At 36.3% G+C, this 17,293-nt stretch overlaps 1 protein-coding gene across 12 annotated transcripts in view; it reads right to left on the bottom strand.

Moving 5' to 3' along the window:
* BCAS3 (BCAS3 microtubule associated cell migration factor) overlaps positions 1-17,293 on the bottom strand; it is a 374,723-nt gene that overhangs the window by 296,627 nt on the left and 60,803 nt on the right. For all 12 annotated transcript variants that reach the window (XM_052803641.1, XM_052803648.1, XM_052803647.1 and 9 more), the window contains exons 10-11: positions 7,628-7,704; positions 5,763-5,846 (exon numbers count right to left, since the gene is read on the bottom strand). In XM_052803641.1, the coding sequence (XP_052659601.1) occupies positions 5,763-5,846; positions 7,628-7,704 (161 nt within the window). The remainder of the gene's footprint in view (positions 1-5,762; positions 5,847-7,627; positions 7,705-17,293) is intronic.

The raw sequence follows: 17,293 nt of genomic DNA, 5'->3' as shown, positions 1-17,293 counted from the left end.
AAGGTATTAGAAAGGACAACTCTGTACAAAGTACATGCATATCCCGTTGCAAATAACGTTACTTTCCGTAGTCCGCACATTCTCCAGACATGGGTTTGAAAACATATTCATTGCACCAGCTTTTATCATCTAAAGATGCTAAAGATTGTTTTTATGTTGTTTTATTTTATTTGGAGAAAGAGGGAGAGTACACACAGTAGGAGAGATACAGATTTAAAGAAAAACAACCCAAACTACAGCTTTAAATGTTTTCTCCTTGAATCAAGGACTGTGCCTTATTTGCCTATAAAGAATTGAGCAGATTTATTATGCAATATAAATAAGAAATAGCAAAAGAGATCAGAATGGAATGACACTGTAACAAGCCAATTCTTAACTAAAAAGACAAGCTAAGCTGCCTGCTAAATTGAAAAGGAAAAAAAATGTACAGATCACAGGCTGAAACCAAGAAGCAGCCACAAATCAATTGCAACTGCTTTGTTTAGTGCTAAAATCTCAAACTGCAGTGATTAGAAAACACATTAGTGTTCATCAATTAGCAGCCAAACGTTTGTTTTAATAATTCATAGGAAATGACTTACACAAAGTCTGTTAGTGTGTTGTCAGGAAAACCTCTGAAGGGCCAACAGAATTAGGCGCCACACTGTATTGATGGCAATATCTAGCCAGGAAGCCTGATTAACCTCTGAGATGCCTCAGCTGATGTACTTACCCCATTAATGCTAATGGAGATACTACCACTTAAAATCGAGCCATGCCTTTATCATAGGAATGTCTTTGGGGTTTACAGTCTTTAGTAATATCCTGCCATTTGTTTCTTATTATTTCTTTTTATACTCAGATACAACAAATGAGAATAAAACAAATTTTAACAGTGGCAAATTCAGAAGACTGAAAAACGTAACATAAAGCAGATAATGATATCCGAGGAACAGACCTAAAATAGACCCAATGCCATCACAAGAATGCATTTCAACAGCCTCTTTCTTTACAAAAACTGACAAGGCAGTTTTCTGGCCAATAGTTAAAATCGTATAAAACGCATTGGTAGTTTATGCAGCAGGAAAGAGAAATCAGTATAGAAGTACTATATGGCAAAATACCTATGCAAGTTAAAAGACCAAGAATTGTAACTGACCTATTTTAGAAAATATCTTTAATATTATAACTAGAGAAATTGGATAACAAAGGGCCAAGTATAAATTTACAACTCTCTAGAAAAAAATTAATGTGCTTATCTAGCAAAATGAATTACTGTTACATGTTAGAGTAGGCTGTGACTCCAGGACTACTGAGAAGTAGTAGGTGTACGAAGATGTGGCCAAGGCCATTAGCTCAGAAATATCAGTGCAAAACCATTACGGCACTTACTTCTTTGTGCTATGTGTATATTTGCAAAAACTTCTCTGGTAATCTTTAACCTTTCCCATGCCATATCAGCTGTCCCCTCCATCCATTAGAGCTAATGACCTTGCTCTCACATAAGCTGTTAGTACTCATTAAGAAGTTATCAGGTAACAAGAGAAAACAGATGCAGCCTTTGCAAAACCACTATAGGATTAAAAGATATGGAGAAAGAGTCAACTAAAGAAGTTATGAGGTGAGAAGAACTTGGTTTATAATTTGATGCTAGACATTTGACAGACCAAATACATTTTAAATGAAATAGGTTAAAGTTTGCACTGTCCCAGCTCCTTTGTCATTGATGGGAACCTGCCAGTGCATACTCAGTGAAATTTTCTTATAAATAATATTAAAACACTCGACCCAATTCCTTTGTAAGCAATGATGCATATTGTGCAAACACACAAATTATTTGTATGCTCACGTGTATCCTATCTGCTTAAAAATAACACTGTTCACATTTATTCAAATATAGATATATTTAATTAAAATAAATGTATGCACTCATACCTCATTTAATTGAAAAATAAGTACAACTTTAATTAGATGAGAAAATTAAAATGCATCATTCAGTGCCTATTTTGTTCCAACAAAGGTCTTCCATCCTTTTAGTGACAAACCAATATATTGCTCCTGTTTCTCATAATAAATACATTTTACGTGATTTATTTGTAATGAATAATCTACAGAAAGCAGAAAGAGGTATCAAAAAGATATGCCTTGGTAATCAACAGTATGAAAGCCTCCTGGTTAGTTTGAACAAATGAACATACAACCAATTATAGATTCAAGTTCAAACTAAATGTTGCAATGCTTATGCTTCACAAAGGTGTTTCCCTTTCCTGCTCTTGCTGCATATTCTGAAAAGGAGGGTAGGACAGGGAAGAAACCTATTAGGAAATTCATTTTAAACGGCATGCCAAGTTTGACCACTAGGATGGGGAAGGTCTGCAAGAGCACTGCTTGAAGAGAGAATGAGCTGAAACGTGGCTCACTCAGGGACATGGTGGGACCAAACCTCTCTTCAACAAGACACAGGAAAAAAACCAAGAAGGCAGACATAAGAATGTCTTTTCCTATGTCCCCTTCCTTGCTGCATCCAAAATGGACCGATATGGGTAATTATAACAAGCACTTTCACATTCAGATGCTTATCTCAAACCAAGCACCTGAATATTCCCCCATCACTAATACTGTTAAGTAATAAAGGGGTTTATTCTGAAAGATGTTCTCCGTCCATTCCATTGTGTGTGTTCAACTGGAGTGAAAAGAATCTTTATCCCGTAAGGAACAATACTTTCATTTTCCCAAACACATCAATTTCTATCTTTGCTAAAGATTAACCTAAACTGGAATCTTGACACATTTTCTATTTCCAGAAATCCTCTGCTTGGTCAAATTAGACAAATTATCAGAGCTTTTTAGAACAGGAACAGACAGAAAGCCACCAAACAAATGCAGGGCAATGACAACAAGAGATTGAGCTGGAAAAAATGCATGTGTTTTTCCAGCAACAGCAAAAAGCAATGCTCTTGCACGATGCATCTAAGGAGAAACAGGAAAAAGTTCAGTTTTCAAAATAAAATCCTTCTACAAATAAAATCGAATGGGACAATGACGTAAAGGAATTCTTCATAATGTTACCAGAATAACAAGAGTTTTGGCACCACTAAACACCACACTCCAACATGACCACAATTTTGACCTCAGTATTCTCAGTTAACAGGGGAGCTTCTGACTCCTAAGTTATTTGATTAAGGGGGAAATTTATTTGCTGCATCAAGTATAGTACAAAGCAGTACGTCACACTGAGGACAAACCCACTGTTCACTAACAGGATGTTCAAAAACATTTCTCAAAGGGAGTACCATTAAAGTAAATATTCTGTACTGCCATTGAGATCTTCTACAGAGGATCTGAAAGGTAGTTCTCAGAAGTGACCCTGTTGAAATGACTCTTCGCTCTCAGCTTTATCTTTCTCCTTTATATGAAGGTTCTTTCACTTCCTTCAATAAGAAATTGGAACCCAAATGGAGAAAAGGCTGTAACCCAAGATAATCTGACAAAACAAGAACTTTTACAGAACTAAAAAGCAGCAGTGTAGGGAACAGAAAAGGACATCCACTTTCAAAAAAGCTAATACTTCTGCTGATCAAAGCAAATGAATTAAACACCACTGCAGACTGATAAGATATAACAGCAGTAGAGATTTATAAATGAAGACTGACTTAAGCAAGGAATAAAGTTTATGGTGAGGTAATGAGATGGACAAAGAGCAACAGATATTTGGAGTACATATTTGCCAACAAGAAAGTCAGCATTTCAGTTATCAGAGATGAAAACTTGCTAGATAGTAAGCCAAGATTCAATGAAATCAGTAATAAATGAAACACTTCAGATTTAGCGTTGCACACTCAGACGCGAATAACAAATTAATACAGTAAGGCTGAGATATACTCGAGAGCCAAATCATGCAAATATTTAAAACTATATTAGTATTAATCTTGTCTATTACAGTAACATCTAACGGCCAGTTGAGAGCAAAACCAATGCGCTGTGCAAAATATAAAGTAGTGTAGAGATTGTGCCCTTATGACTACCCATTTTCCTAACTTTCACTATTACTTTATCTCTGTACAGAGGCTAACTATCTCTTCTTTCCTATGATTATAAATGATTATATTTCTCTTCAGTATCTACTCATGTGATGCAACATTACTCCTTCTGCGTTTGCATATGTTCATCTTAGTGTGGGAATTTCTAGATTATGATCCTTGGCTAGTACTACTCGGCAGGTAAGGTCATCATCTTGGTCCTTACTGGCTTTAAAACCTAGTTATCCACAGTCTTTGGGGGTAGGGGCTATAAAAGATGTCCTCCTTTTTTAGATTTTTTTAGTCTGTCACAAAAAATTAAACCTAATAGCGCTTAGTCTTTGATGCCTACTGGAATGCTTTGACAATCATTATATGGTTTAAGAAAGCTTTGGCCTGTTCTTCAGTCATGAGTAGGCTTGGCTTTGGCAGTACAGTGATCCGTCGGTAAGATTTTACCACTTCTGATCGTAACTGTGGCTGATCATGCTAAGCCAGTTGTTTTTTCAAACTTACCTGTGCTATAAAAAACATGTTAATGATACTAAGATTGAAGGAGTTTGGGGAGATCCCCCCCCCCCTTTTTTTTTTTGCTGATGGTGAAAGTATGCAAAGAGATAACAGCAAATTTCAGATGTCTTCAGAAGAACAGCAATTCAAGCTCTCCTCAACAATGTAAAAAACTGTGATTTTTCTCCTCCTCCAGCCACAGTGAGATTGTGTCCAAAGCTATGCTGATGGAATAGATTTGTTTTTATGTTTTGTTTTTACATGAGATGGCATGCTCTATGTCTCTCTTTGTGGGTTCTTTTAACTGTTGTTTTCTTCAGTGACGCTCAGCTTTCTGTTCTGTGCTGTCATTTAATTCCTATTATTAGATTTGTTTTGTTGTGCATATCAGAAATGAAAAGGCTAGTGGTTACAATGAAAGCTTGTAATCAGCACAAAGTTTGCCAGACAATGCCAAAACTCACTTTGTGTATGTGTGTGTGTGTGCGAGAAAAAGAAATTACTTGGCAAAATGCTGCAGGCAAGTCCTCAAGGAAAGGAGCGGGGAGGGGGGAATAGTAAAACAACAGTTCTGCATACTCTTTGGCTCGTTTAAGATTTTTCCAAGCCATGGTCTTCTTTTGATACTACGAAAACCCAGATATTTCTCTGAAAATAGAGGGATATTATAATGTCATCTGAACCAAGAAAACTAGGCAATGGAACTTGTATGTAAACAGTCATTAATAAACTCTAACCTTCAAAGAAAGCTGCCAGGTAATTAATTAGCTCCAGTACTGCGCTGTCATCCTTCAGAGAGATTAAAACATATAATGCTAGTGTGATTGAGTCGAAAAAGCACCAAGCACTTGTAAAGTCAGTTTTCATTATGCTAAAAGAGTAATAATTCACAATGTTGATTTCTAATCATGTAAACTTGTAGTATTATGAATAGCCATTATACAAATCCATTTTACTATGATTTTCTTACACAAGGGGTCACTAATATGAATAGCTGTTTGTAATAAATAAAATTTTAAAAAATCAGTTCTGAAGGACGGGAATACTTTGTGAAAAGAATGGCTACTCAGAGATTTGCAGGATCGGGACCATATGCATGGTGCTAATGCTAGGATGTTTCTTACTGTGTTTTCCTCTTTTGTGAATGGGGGGGGGGGCAGAGAGGGGGAGTGATGACACACAGTACAATTCAGCAGGGAAACCTAATAATTATCTTACAGGATAACCTCTCCCAGCAGCAGATGATGTACTCACTTTGGCAGCACTAATGACTGTGGCAGTGTAAGACTGAATGTTGTCTCCACAGGCTCCACCACGGGATTGATGGCATCGGATCAGCTACAAGAAGAAAGACAGCAACCAAGTAACTACTATTAAACTACATAAACCCATAACCCATTACCATAGCTCTTATTTATCATGTACAGTGGTGTGTTTTTTCCTACAAATAGCAAAAAGCCCTGCTGAGACACTTAACCCCTTTTTATAATCTTCTGGGTGCCACCCAGACTGTCGCATACTCAACTCCAGTTTTCAATTACAAGATGAGTAGTCACTAAGAATTCATAAACTTTGAAATGGTGGGATTTTTGGTCTGGCAGCAATACCACAAATAAATTTAAATAAATATAATCAAAAGCTTTAGCCATGTACATGTAACATTAAATATCAGACATTCTAAGAATCTTGAGTGTGGCTTTCCCCTCCTTTTTATGACTAGCAAGCAAAGAAATGACAAAGGAAAAGAGCTACTTTAAACTTTACGTTGAATAGATTAAAGGAACGTACATGGGGTTTACTCTATATTGCCTTCCTTCAAAACCAATAAACCAAAACAAGACTCTTCTACCTGCCATCAACCTACAAAAGCAGTTCTTGCCTTTGAACCCTAACTAACAATAGAATCTGTGCTTCTAACTAAATAAAATGGCAAAAAAACTACAGATATTTGTTGCTTGTACACAGAACGTGTTGCCTGTTTAACTGCTTTAGCGAAAAGAAAACTAAGAATCACTGTATTTGATTCTACAGGCTTTCCTTTCCTGCTTTATTTAAGTATCTAAATAAAAATAGTTAAACTAGGGAGAAAGGGGAAGTCCACAATGAATATACCTGGGAACACACAAGCCATTTAAATTCCTTTCACGAGATAATTCTTCTGCTGATCAGTGGCTTATATTTTTGGCAGCAGTACTTTTTAAATCCCAGGCTGACTGGTTAAGTTTTACAAAACCACATAGGCGTGGCATTAAAGGAAAGGCAGGCCTGAATTTGGAGAGAAATCAGTTGTGCTTGAAAAGGTGTAACAAATACATTTCTAAAGTCTGTCTCTGATAATTTCTGGTTCAGCTCCAGAAGCAGCTATTCCAGTCACAGGTGGAAGGGAGAAAAAACATCTGCTTTGAAATAAAAATAAGGCATTGGAACTTGAATTTAAAGTTTTCAAACACTTCAAGCTTTAAATACACAACCACTTCTCTGGCCTAGGGCTGGGTAAGAACAGTGATAATTATTTTGCTAGGGATCTGTTTTCTTCTTTTGCCTCTAGAAAAAAGAAGACGTCATCCAACTTTTTCTTTTTTTTTTTTTCCCCTGCAGCTTAACAATTTCAGCAATGTTAAAAAGTGGTCATTTTAATGCTATTTCCTAATTTACAAAGTGCATTGCTGTGGTGTTTAATACAAACTCACTGGCTCTGTCCTGACTCAGTTTCCCCAAACAGAATTTCAGAATCCTCACTTGCCTGCCTTTCAGAGGTGTCTATAATTAAGTGCTTTAAACTTTTTCAATGCAAAATGGGTTGATTATTGAGCAACCTCACTGAAAACACATGTTGACAGCCATCTTCTCTGCCTACGCTACTTACATATTTATGACCCCAAGTTCACAAGCTTAAATCAAATATGCAGAGTAAATATATGACATATATGAATACCCAAGCACAACCAGTGTGGGTCAAATATAAGGTCGGTCATTGTTATGCAAGTCCTCTTACAGATCATCTTTTTCACATAGCTTTTTTTCTAAGACTTTTCTTTCCCCACCCCCTATATATACAAAAGCTAGAAGGATATCTAGAAACAAAGAGAAGTATTTTTTGAAATTAAACCTTTCCTTACCTTATTTTCTGCATATGCAAGCCAACGGCTTCCAAGAGCAATAGGATTCATGTTTGGCCCTGGACAAGGATAGCAGCCTGAAAAGTTTTAAAAGGCAACATTAAGAAATATCTTAATGACTTCTTACAAAGAATTTTACTTATTGCCAAGAAAACAAAAAGTCTAAACAAAAACCTTTCAATTGCTAATATCACTCAGTAAATGCTTGCATTTTTGTTCCTAAAGATAAGACTGTGGTTAGATGAGCTATTTTAACAGTTAATTATGTGTAAATACTCGTTTCTCCTTATGTTTGCATATTTTTAATGCCATTTTGATACAGCGGGGTGTGGGCAATATTTGACTGGATTGTTCTGTATCTTCACATTTTAATTTTGCTTGATTGATGTCTTTCCATTGGTCACCAGTTTCAGTTTACTTCAAGCTCTTCTAGATTTTTGTGGTATGAAAGGGTGTATTGTGCTTTTGGTTTTGTTTTTAATAATTCTATATACAAGCCCTTAGCCTCTCAAAATACTTTTGCACACACTTAAGCTTACACAGTGAGAGAGTTTGTAATTACTTTAAAATCAGTGGCAAAGTTTCCATTGTTCACCTGCTTTTCATTACCTGTATATTATCATTAAAAATAGATATATACACATGCATAGAGATGAACATAAAATAGAGAATTATTTCTGAGGATTAAAAGGTGAAAATACCTATAATAGAAAGCCACTGAAAACAGCTGTGAATGCAAATATGGCAAGGCTTAAAATGAATTAGGCCCATGTTAAATGCAATTTAAAATATAAAGCCTGAGTTAAAAAACAAAACACACAACAAAAAAATCCCCTCAAAAAACAACCACCAAGAATATCACACTATTAACTATTACAATTAAAAATACAGAATTTTAGATTATTGAAAACAATTAGATAACACTTAAACATAAATGAAAAGCTTAAGTAATCTACAATTAAAAGTAGCAGTGTGACCCTCATCCTAATTGCCACTACTATCCTATTTCCATGTCCTGTTTTCCCCTCTTTTGTTTTTCATCATTTTAGATTAAGCTCTTTAGGGTGGACGGCTGCTCTTTCTACATCAACATATAACCCTTGCCTGTATTTAGTGTTCAAATCCTACTCATGTATCTGAACTTTAGTATTCCAGCCCTGACACTGTAAACGTCCACGCTGTGCGATTCCAGCAGGCTGATTTCAGTGGGATCCTTCGTCAAGGCAAGAGTCTGAAAGTTCAGATACTGAAGTCACACAGATGAAGCCACAAAACTGTCTACTGATTAGGGCCCTGATAACAAGATTTAAGCTTGAGTTTTCAAACTTGAACTAGTAAACTAAGACTGCCAGCCACATGCGTAATGCCATTTACTAGACCTAAATCCGTTCTGGTACACTAAAACTTATACATATATATAAAAGAAATATTGCATAAGGGGGAGGAGAATGGGGGCAAGGAGGGGACCATCAAGCAAATGGTTAATCTCCATTTTCATCAGTTCTTAGGCTAACATAGACAATTTAGTAATTCATATTCTCACTGGTTGGCCAAGCAACAAAACGTTTAAAAACTTATAGACATGTGTGTCTCATTTAAAGGAGCCCTGGTTTGCTGATCCTGTATCACAGGCAGAAGGAGCACTGAGATCAGGCAAACAGCATTTTAGAAGAACACATATAACCAACAACTGCAATTTATTGCACAAAATCCTACGCTGCATTCTGAGAAGCAACATTAAAAAAAAAAAAAAAAAAGACACAAGACCCAGCTAGCTAAGCTTCTATTTCCCCAAAGTCTCTTGTGTCAGACTCTTGATACTGATCTGCCAACCACAGTGAGAAAAAGCAAACGTATTCACCACCTTCTTTCTGCAAGTATCAGGGTCTTTTCAAACAGGCCCTAAAATAGTCCAGAACATTTAGTGAGGACAACAGACTTTTAAAAGTTTAATGGCATTATTTTCAGTGCTTGCAAAATGGTGAAAAAGGTGAGTGGGAGGGTGTTAACTATAGCATATAGGTGTAAGCTTACACTGACATTTGACAGCACTTAAAGACACATTTGATGGCATTTTGTTGGGCATGTGCAGCAACAGCTGCTATAGTGTTCATGCTGTCTAAAATAAAGAGCTCTACTTCATTTTTTAGAGCCGAGCAGTGAGGGTATTGCAAAATTTGAAAGATCATAGCAAGCTATTTCAAAGGTTATAAAGCAATGGAAGGAGAAAAGCAGCAACTCATCCAATTAAATCCATCTCAGGCCAGGAAAGCCAAACCAAGTGAGTATTTTGTAAGGCCTTATCACTCCTTGATGTCAGGAAGGAAAACGAATTCTGAAGAGATGATGCCACAATTGTTATTGCATTCCAGAAGTGCATAAAATGTGGGTAGCCAGAGCCTCTTAAGGAACAAAGCAAGCAAAAAAAGGTTGTAAATACAACCCTGGGTTGTAAATACAAACGTGTTCTTCCGATGACATTATAGATCAGGACCAGTAAGGTTTTAATGCTGGCTTCTGCTTCAGCAATTCTTATCTGGGTCAGTAAAGACAGTCAGGTCCCCCAAACTTTATTTATTTTTCCTCCCTTTTCTGTATAAAATATAGCATTTAAAGCTGTCAGATGATAGCCCTCATCACACAAATCTCTACAGTGACTTCAGAATCAGTCACTTGCATTTCCCAAGCTCTGCAAGCACCTCATAACATCCTTGCAGCAGAAAACAAAAGGAGTATCAGCCAACAGATGCACTGTAACAACAAAACCCAAGCAATTCAACAACTCATAACAAAAAGAAACATCTTGCTCGGAAAAGAGAGCTGTTCTCAATTACTTCAGTGAACTGAAGTAAATGAAGAACTGCAAAAAGCATTATTCTTCAAATAAAAAATTAATCAAATAATAAAAAAGTTACTTAGAAAAACTGCAACTATCTTCACTAAACCCACTGTAGATAGTTCGTTCCATGAACTGGACTCCGTCAATCAGACACAGCTCCACACACAAATCAGCCAATTCTAATAATAACCTCCACAGAGGTCAACAATTCAACTCAGTACTAAACTCTACTCTCCGATATGAAAAACAGCGTAAAAAAAGAGCTATTTCCTCCCTTTCTTTTCTTTGCAAGTCTCTGCATTTTGGAAACTTGCATCAGTACAAGGATAAACAAAGGGTTATACTTCATGGGAAGGAAAAGCAAATTGTTTTTCTGCTTTCCAAAAAAACAGCTGGAGTCAGCAGAACATCATCTACTAGGCAAATGAAAAGACAGACACAGCGTGACCTATCAAGCTCGGCCATCCAATCGTTACCAGCCTAACTCTCTTAAAGATTAACTTCTATTTCTATTAAACTTCAAAACAACTGAGGAAAAATCCATTCCAAGCAATAACAGCAGCAACTTTAGCATGTTTACAATAGGAATGAACATAATGAGAGTGCAGAACTAACTGTCAAGAAGACCAAAGTTTCCACGTTTTAATGACAGTATGGAGAGGTCATCCAAGAAAAGATCACTCGGGGAAAGTCCTTCCAAAAGTACAGCAAATCAAGCAAGTACTAAAAAACATCTGATCTTGGAATAAGCTTTACTGGGACTATCACCCACAAAAATATAGGTGAAACCCTACTGGAAACTATTTTAAAAGTTTTTAAGTACACAGTTACTCTCTCCCTCTGTGCTTTATAATGACACACAGAGGAAATGCACTACTTCAAAGCCGTGAAAAGGCAAAAATAGAAAAATACTATTTTGCAAACCTGAATCAAAGTGCAAGTTTTTCTGCTAACTTGATTAAGTTCCTATGCCCAAGAACTCCAACCAGTGCTGGCCTAAGCAGCGCTGATGAATAAGAAATGGGCTCCAGGCTCCCTCCAAACAGGGACTTGGCTAAGAGCTGAGGATTTTACAGGCAGCAAGCACTCTGGTCCTTCATATTCTGTGCCTTGGTTTTCCCATTTCCAAGATGCAAGTGCTACCTACATCGAAATGGTACTGTAGGTAAATTCTTTCACATTGCAATTTCTTAGCTTCTTCCCATCTTTTTTTTTAATAACTGAGTTATAAAATTATAATCTGAAATAAGCATATAGTTTGTGATTATAGCTTACTTGTTGCTGTGCTGTCTTTACGTATTTGGTTTTACTGAGAATACAGGAATCCTAGAAGTTACTTAAAATTCTCTGAAGAGCTATACAAATGTTTACTTAATGAGTGAACAAAGAAAAGGCATGTTTATTTTACATTATTTTTCCATTACTTTTACAAAAATCTCTACCACCCTTTGGAGATTCATATCCATATGCCCATAATAAACCGAATCACCTCCTCTACTCATCTCTGAAAATTCACACAAATATCCACTTCTCTGACTCTGGATCTTTCCACTGGTCTATGCTCCTACAGAAAACTAAAGACCCCAGTCCTATTCTCAAATTGTTTTCAAAAAACTCATCCTCTAGCTTCAGTAACGGCAGTGTGAACACACAGACAGCAGCCAAGAAGAGAAAAGCAACACATTCCTCTCCTCCCACTTAGCTTTTAAACAAACAGTGCATTGGGAAAATACTGTTAAGAGCAACAGGGCCATTAAGAGTCATGTCAGCTATAACAGAGATTAAGCCAATAAATCACAAAACATGCCACTATTAAAACTTGAACCACTTCTATTGGGGCAGCTCTTCATCAAGCTCCACAGCTTTTTCATGAGGAAAAAAAGTTTAAAAAAAAAATTAATACATATATAAGTATATATATAAACCCAAAAGTCCAGTATGGGATGGAGAGTTGTGGGCTAAACACTGCAGGGATTCCCAATATCCATAAAAACTTGGCAGTTTGCTACTTCACATCCAAGCACACAAACTTTGGAATCCCACAGGCAATTAAAAGCCTAAGCTTTCAACAGCTCAGATCTTCAGGAGGACCAGAGCTGTGCATCTGTTATCCATGACACTGCTACAAGTCAAATCAGTATCTTCAGATGTGCTCTATATGCGTGCCCTTCTCATTCACAAAGTATGGATGATATATGTGCTCTAAGTGATTCTGCATATATACCAAATATAATAGATACCAACATGGCCTGTTTAAAAAAAAAAAAAAAAAATACGCAATGCAGGTGGAGGACCAGTATTTTAATAACAATTTTCCTCCAGAAGTGAGCACTATCATAGTTAAAGCTATAATTTTTTCGCTTGGTCCTTATTCAGAAACATCCTACACAGTCTGAATGGCTCCATTAATGAAGAGCTAAAGACGGCCTTATCACGGCAAAGTATTCAGACCTCAATATGCACTAGAAGGCAATGTTTCTCTCTAGAAAAATCTGACGCTAACAGTCAGAACTTGTCTGAGCTAAGTTAGAACTTATTTTCAGTTTACATAACGATCTACTCATAACTGAATATGGCTCCTTACCCAGAGTACAGCTATATTTCCTTCTCAGACCTCACTGAAATGCACTGTAAAATGACATGCAGTAAACTGTTGCAAATTAATGCACAAATGAATAAAGCTAAGGGAAAGAAAAAGCCAAATCAGAAGCCTCCAGAACAACATTGCTTTTCTTCAAATACATCCCAACATGCTTATGTTAAGACACTACCGGTTGTTTTTTCATTTCACAGCATGTTGTAAGAATTCTTATTCTCTACACCTATTTTTATAGGTGTTTCATCCCCTCTATCTTGACTTTGATTTTACCTTTTAATGAAAACCATTTTAGTAAGTTCTTTTCTGTCTCCCCTCCACCCCACCACTTTAATAGGAAAACTTCCTTTTTCCATAATTTTTACTACTTTCTTTTTCCCAGTTTTCTCTGATTTCCTCTGCACTGATACATACTTATCCTTTTTTGATATCAGTTTTAAGAATTATCCTCAATTACTGTGGTTGGGTTTTTTTTAAATGCATGTTCCACACCTTGTATCTGTGAGGAATGCATACTAGTGTTGCCCAGTTTTATTTCAAGCTACTTCTCTGTGCGAGTGTTTATACAATATGGGTGTATGGGCAGAATTATTATAAAATCTACTTAGGATTCTGTCTCTAATCCGAAACCATGGAAGAAATTGCATCTCTTGACTATGATGAATATGACACTGGGATAGGATACAGTCAGCAAACACAAGGAATGCTGGTCAGGGCAGAGATCTCCAAGGCTAACCTACATCCTAAGGCAAAACTAAGTGAAACCTTACTGAGAAAGCAGATTACTAGATAAATAAAGATTTTTCTGTTTCAGTGTGTGAAGAGGTTCATTGAAGATGACATATGTCATCTTAACTGTATAGTGTTTTTAAACACAGTTTTCTGAGCAAATTCCAAAATGCGTAACTCTCTTCAACCAAAATTATTTGCCTTTAATCATTCGAGGTATTTCCCAGATATCACTTTAAAAATCTGTGAAGCAGTGGTATTGTGTATTTTTAAATAAATAGCTACAATAGCCCACTAAAGCTATGCTACTTTTCAGTCACTGGATATAGCGTACAATCAATGAGTAATTTTTTTCTAGGTCTTACAAAATATACAGCACTCTGTAGTAATGAAATTACAAAACTATTCTTAAGTCTTACAATCCAAAGCAGCCAGAAAACAGATCCATGACAGACAGCATAGAAAGGGAATATACAATAAATAACGAGTAGAGTAATACTGTTGTTGCAAAAGCATTGTTTATTCCAAGGAAAACAAATTATATAAGTTGTTTTATCTAATATTTTTTGTTTGTTTGGGGTTTGTTGGGGTTTTTTTGTTGGTTGGGTTTTTTTTTTTTTTAGCATCACCAAGCAAACCGAATTTATTTGTTTATAAACTGTATAAAGTAATATTGTTTATAAATTCCTCTGGGTTCCTTCTAGATGAAAGGCCCTATGTAAATGTTATTACTCGCACACTGTCACATACTTTCCAAAACTCTTCTATTGTTCTTGTACTTCCTTCTGTTTAAGTATCACCCATAAAAACCGAGCAAAAGAGCAAACCAGCAGGATGCACCCTACTGTGAAACCATGCTTGCCATCCAGGGCCTTTTTCTTTTTCTTTTTTTTTTTTTTTAGATCATAGTGGCATTATCATTATTAAAACACAAAAAAAACCCCAAACCCATCTAGAAATAAAGTGAAAAAGTAAAGCCACAAATGCTACATATACTGTCATCACCCACCTTTGCAGGGCTATTTTCATAATGCAAGTCATGTTCACAACAGACCCAGCCCTGCAATGAGCCACATTTTGTGCTATCCTGGATCAGGAGAACAGAATTCCCACACACAAGCTTGGGGAAGGACCGCAGATTGGAATTTTTTTAATTATTATCATAATTGTCATTATTATTATTGCTATTGTTGTTGCTATTACTACTACTACAATTATTATTACTACAGAGACCTCCTTTCCCTGTCAATTCTATCATGACACAGTTTTAAGTATTTTACTATTACTCTATAGGTCTAAGACCAATACCAAAGCTCTTACTAAAAATATCTGTGGCCTTTAATGTTCATTAGGCTTGGTTGTTTAATTTAGCACAAATTTGACTGATTTCAGGACAAACTATGTTTTAATTTCAGGTTTACTTTCTTTTTTTGTTCAGAGTATTGGACAATGATAAATAATAATGTTACTATAGAGGTTGTTTCTGTACAGGACAACGTGAGTAAGATGGCTTTGTTTTGGCCTTTAACATTAAGGATTTGGGTGCTTTAGATAAAAATAACTTACACAGAAACAAACAGCACTTCCTGTTCTACATATGATTTTTAAAACTGTCAAAGCCAGGAGATATGATAGATACACATCTTGGGTACCAATGCCTGCTTTCTGTCTTTACACAATTTTTCTGTTGTATTTACACTTTCCTGCAATATAGCAAAACACCCTGTAAGCAACAAAGACATTCATTTCCATAAATCTACCACGTTGCCCTAAAGACCTTTTCAAAAAGTATTTCAACGTTATCCTGTAATAATGATACACTGATTCCCACATTCAGGAAAAAACACTCTTATAAGTAACACTGTTAAAAAGTAAAAGCAAGATCAAATCAACATTTCTCAAGGAAGGCAGTTAAAAATTACATGAAGGGGTATGTGTTTATATACGTGTGTGTGTGTGTGTGTGTAAAAATAAAAACTGCTTATATACAATTCATATGAACATGCTTGGCTTCTCTTCACTGATCAAGAAAATACTGTGAATCAGGAGCTTACTTCCCACCTGCCTTAAGGACTTTCGATCTAAACTGAAGAGTCTCCCTCCACAGATGGAGAAATCCTATCAATTATTATACCATGTGGGATATCCAGGATAAATGCCACTCACTGATCACAGTTGAGAAATGTACATTCTTCCAGAAGTTCTGTTTGTAACTCTTCAGGCATTAAACCCTTTCATAAGACATCCAGTGTTTTTACTTCAAAGCAAAGAGATCAAACTGCTCCCTGTGTGCTGATCAGGGAAAAGGAATTCTAACAAAGCTAACAAAAACGTACAAAAAAGCCTAGATGATTTCCAGATCAGACCTGTGACAAACTGAAACCACCATATTATTTCTTGCACGTGAATGTCAGTGAAAATAGGAATACTACATTCAAATTGCAGATTAGAGTATCAAACACCATTTGGTTTGGGGGTTTTTTTATTTATTTTGAGAGGTGCAGGTGGGGTGCATTTAACATATACTAAATAATTTTTGGCTTGTGGTTAGTCAAGTCTTTTGAGACTTTATATACAATAAAGTACTCTGACTAAAATCTGGAAAATTACCTCTTAAGGCTCTAGCTGTACAGCGTCAATAGAAATGTGGTGCCAGCTAATGGCTGCAATAACTGTCTTCATCCCTAGAGAATAACGGATGGAGAATATATCAATATGAGGAGTGGAAGGGCCAGAGAAACCGAGCAGGCACTAGTTATCGGACACAAAGATGATGCCACATGCATGATGTTATCTGTGATAATCTTTACTTAGGGCCCAGGGGGTGGGAAGGATATTCTTTACAGAGAAGAAAGTATCCATCAGGCCATATTCATAATCATCAATGTTCCCCTAAGTAAGCATTTTTGGAGAAGGGTTGAGGGAGCACTGATGTAATAGAAATCAATGAAATTCAGCTTTTCTGCATCTATTGTTTCGAGCAAAGTAGGGAAAAAAAGCCTGTACATCACTTTCGTTTCTGATCGTTCAGTCTTATGCAGTATTCAGAAAAAGGCTCTGAAGGAAATCTTCAGTGAACCACAATAAAACTCTTAACTATTTAAAAATCTATTTAAAATCCACACCTTGACATTCACAACTACCAAAGGAAACACATTCTTATTATAAGCATCAAATGAATTTTTGTAGTTTGGCCACATGAGCAAGTAAAACAGTGCAGGATGCAAAAATACTGTTTGGCTTTATCTTCCCCTTGATGCAAGTCCCTTCTTAACGAAACAGAGTTGGCTCCAAGCATAAGCACAGTAGAGAATGAAGTGTTGCATGAAAGTTACTGCCATGAGTTCTTTGCAGACCGATGCTATGCCTTTCCTTAGCAGACATTTAAAAATAAGAATACCACACTGGGTAGATTATAGGGTATCCTGGTAATTTTTCTACAATATCAACGGTAAGTTTTCCCTTCAAGTTTAAGCAGCTGTCTTAAATTGACACATCAAGA

Source organism: Harpia harpyja, chromosome 12 (genome assembly GCF_026419915.1).
Source record: "Harpia harpyja isolate bHarHar1 chromosome 12, bHarHar1 primary haplotype, whole genome shotgun sequence".
Classification (NCBI taxonomy): domain Eukaryota; kingdom Metazoa; phylum Chordata; class Aves; order Accipitriformes; family Accipitridae; genus Harpia; species Harpia harpyja.
Note: the sequence above shows the minus strand (reverse complement) of the source record. Positions and strands in the feature narration are given on the sequence as shown.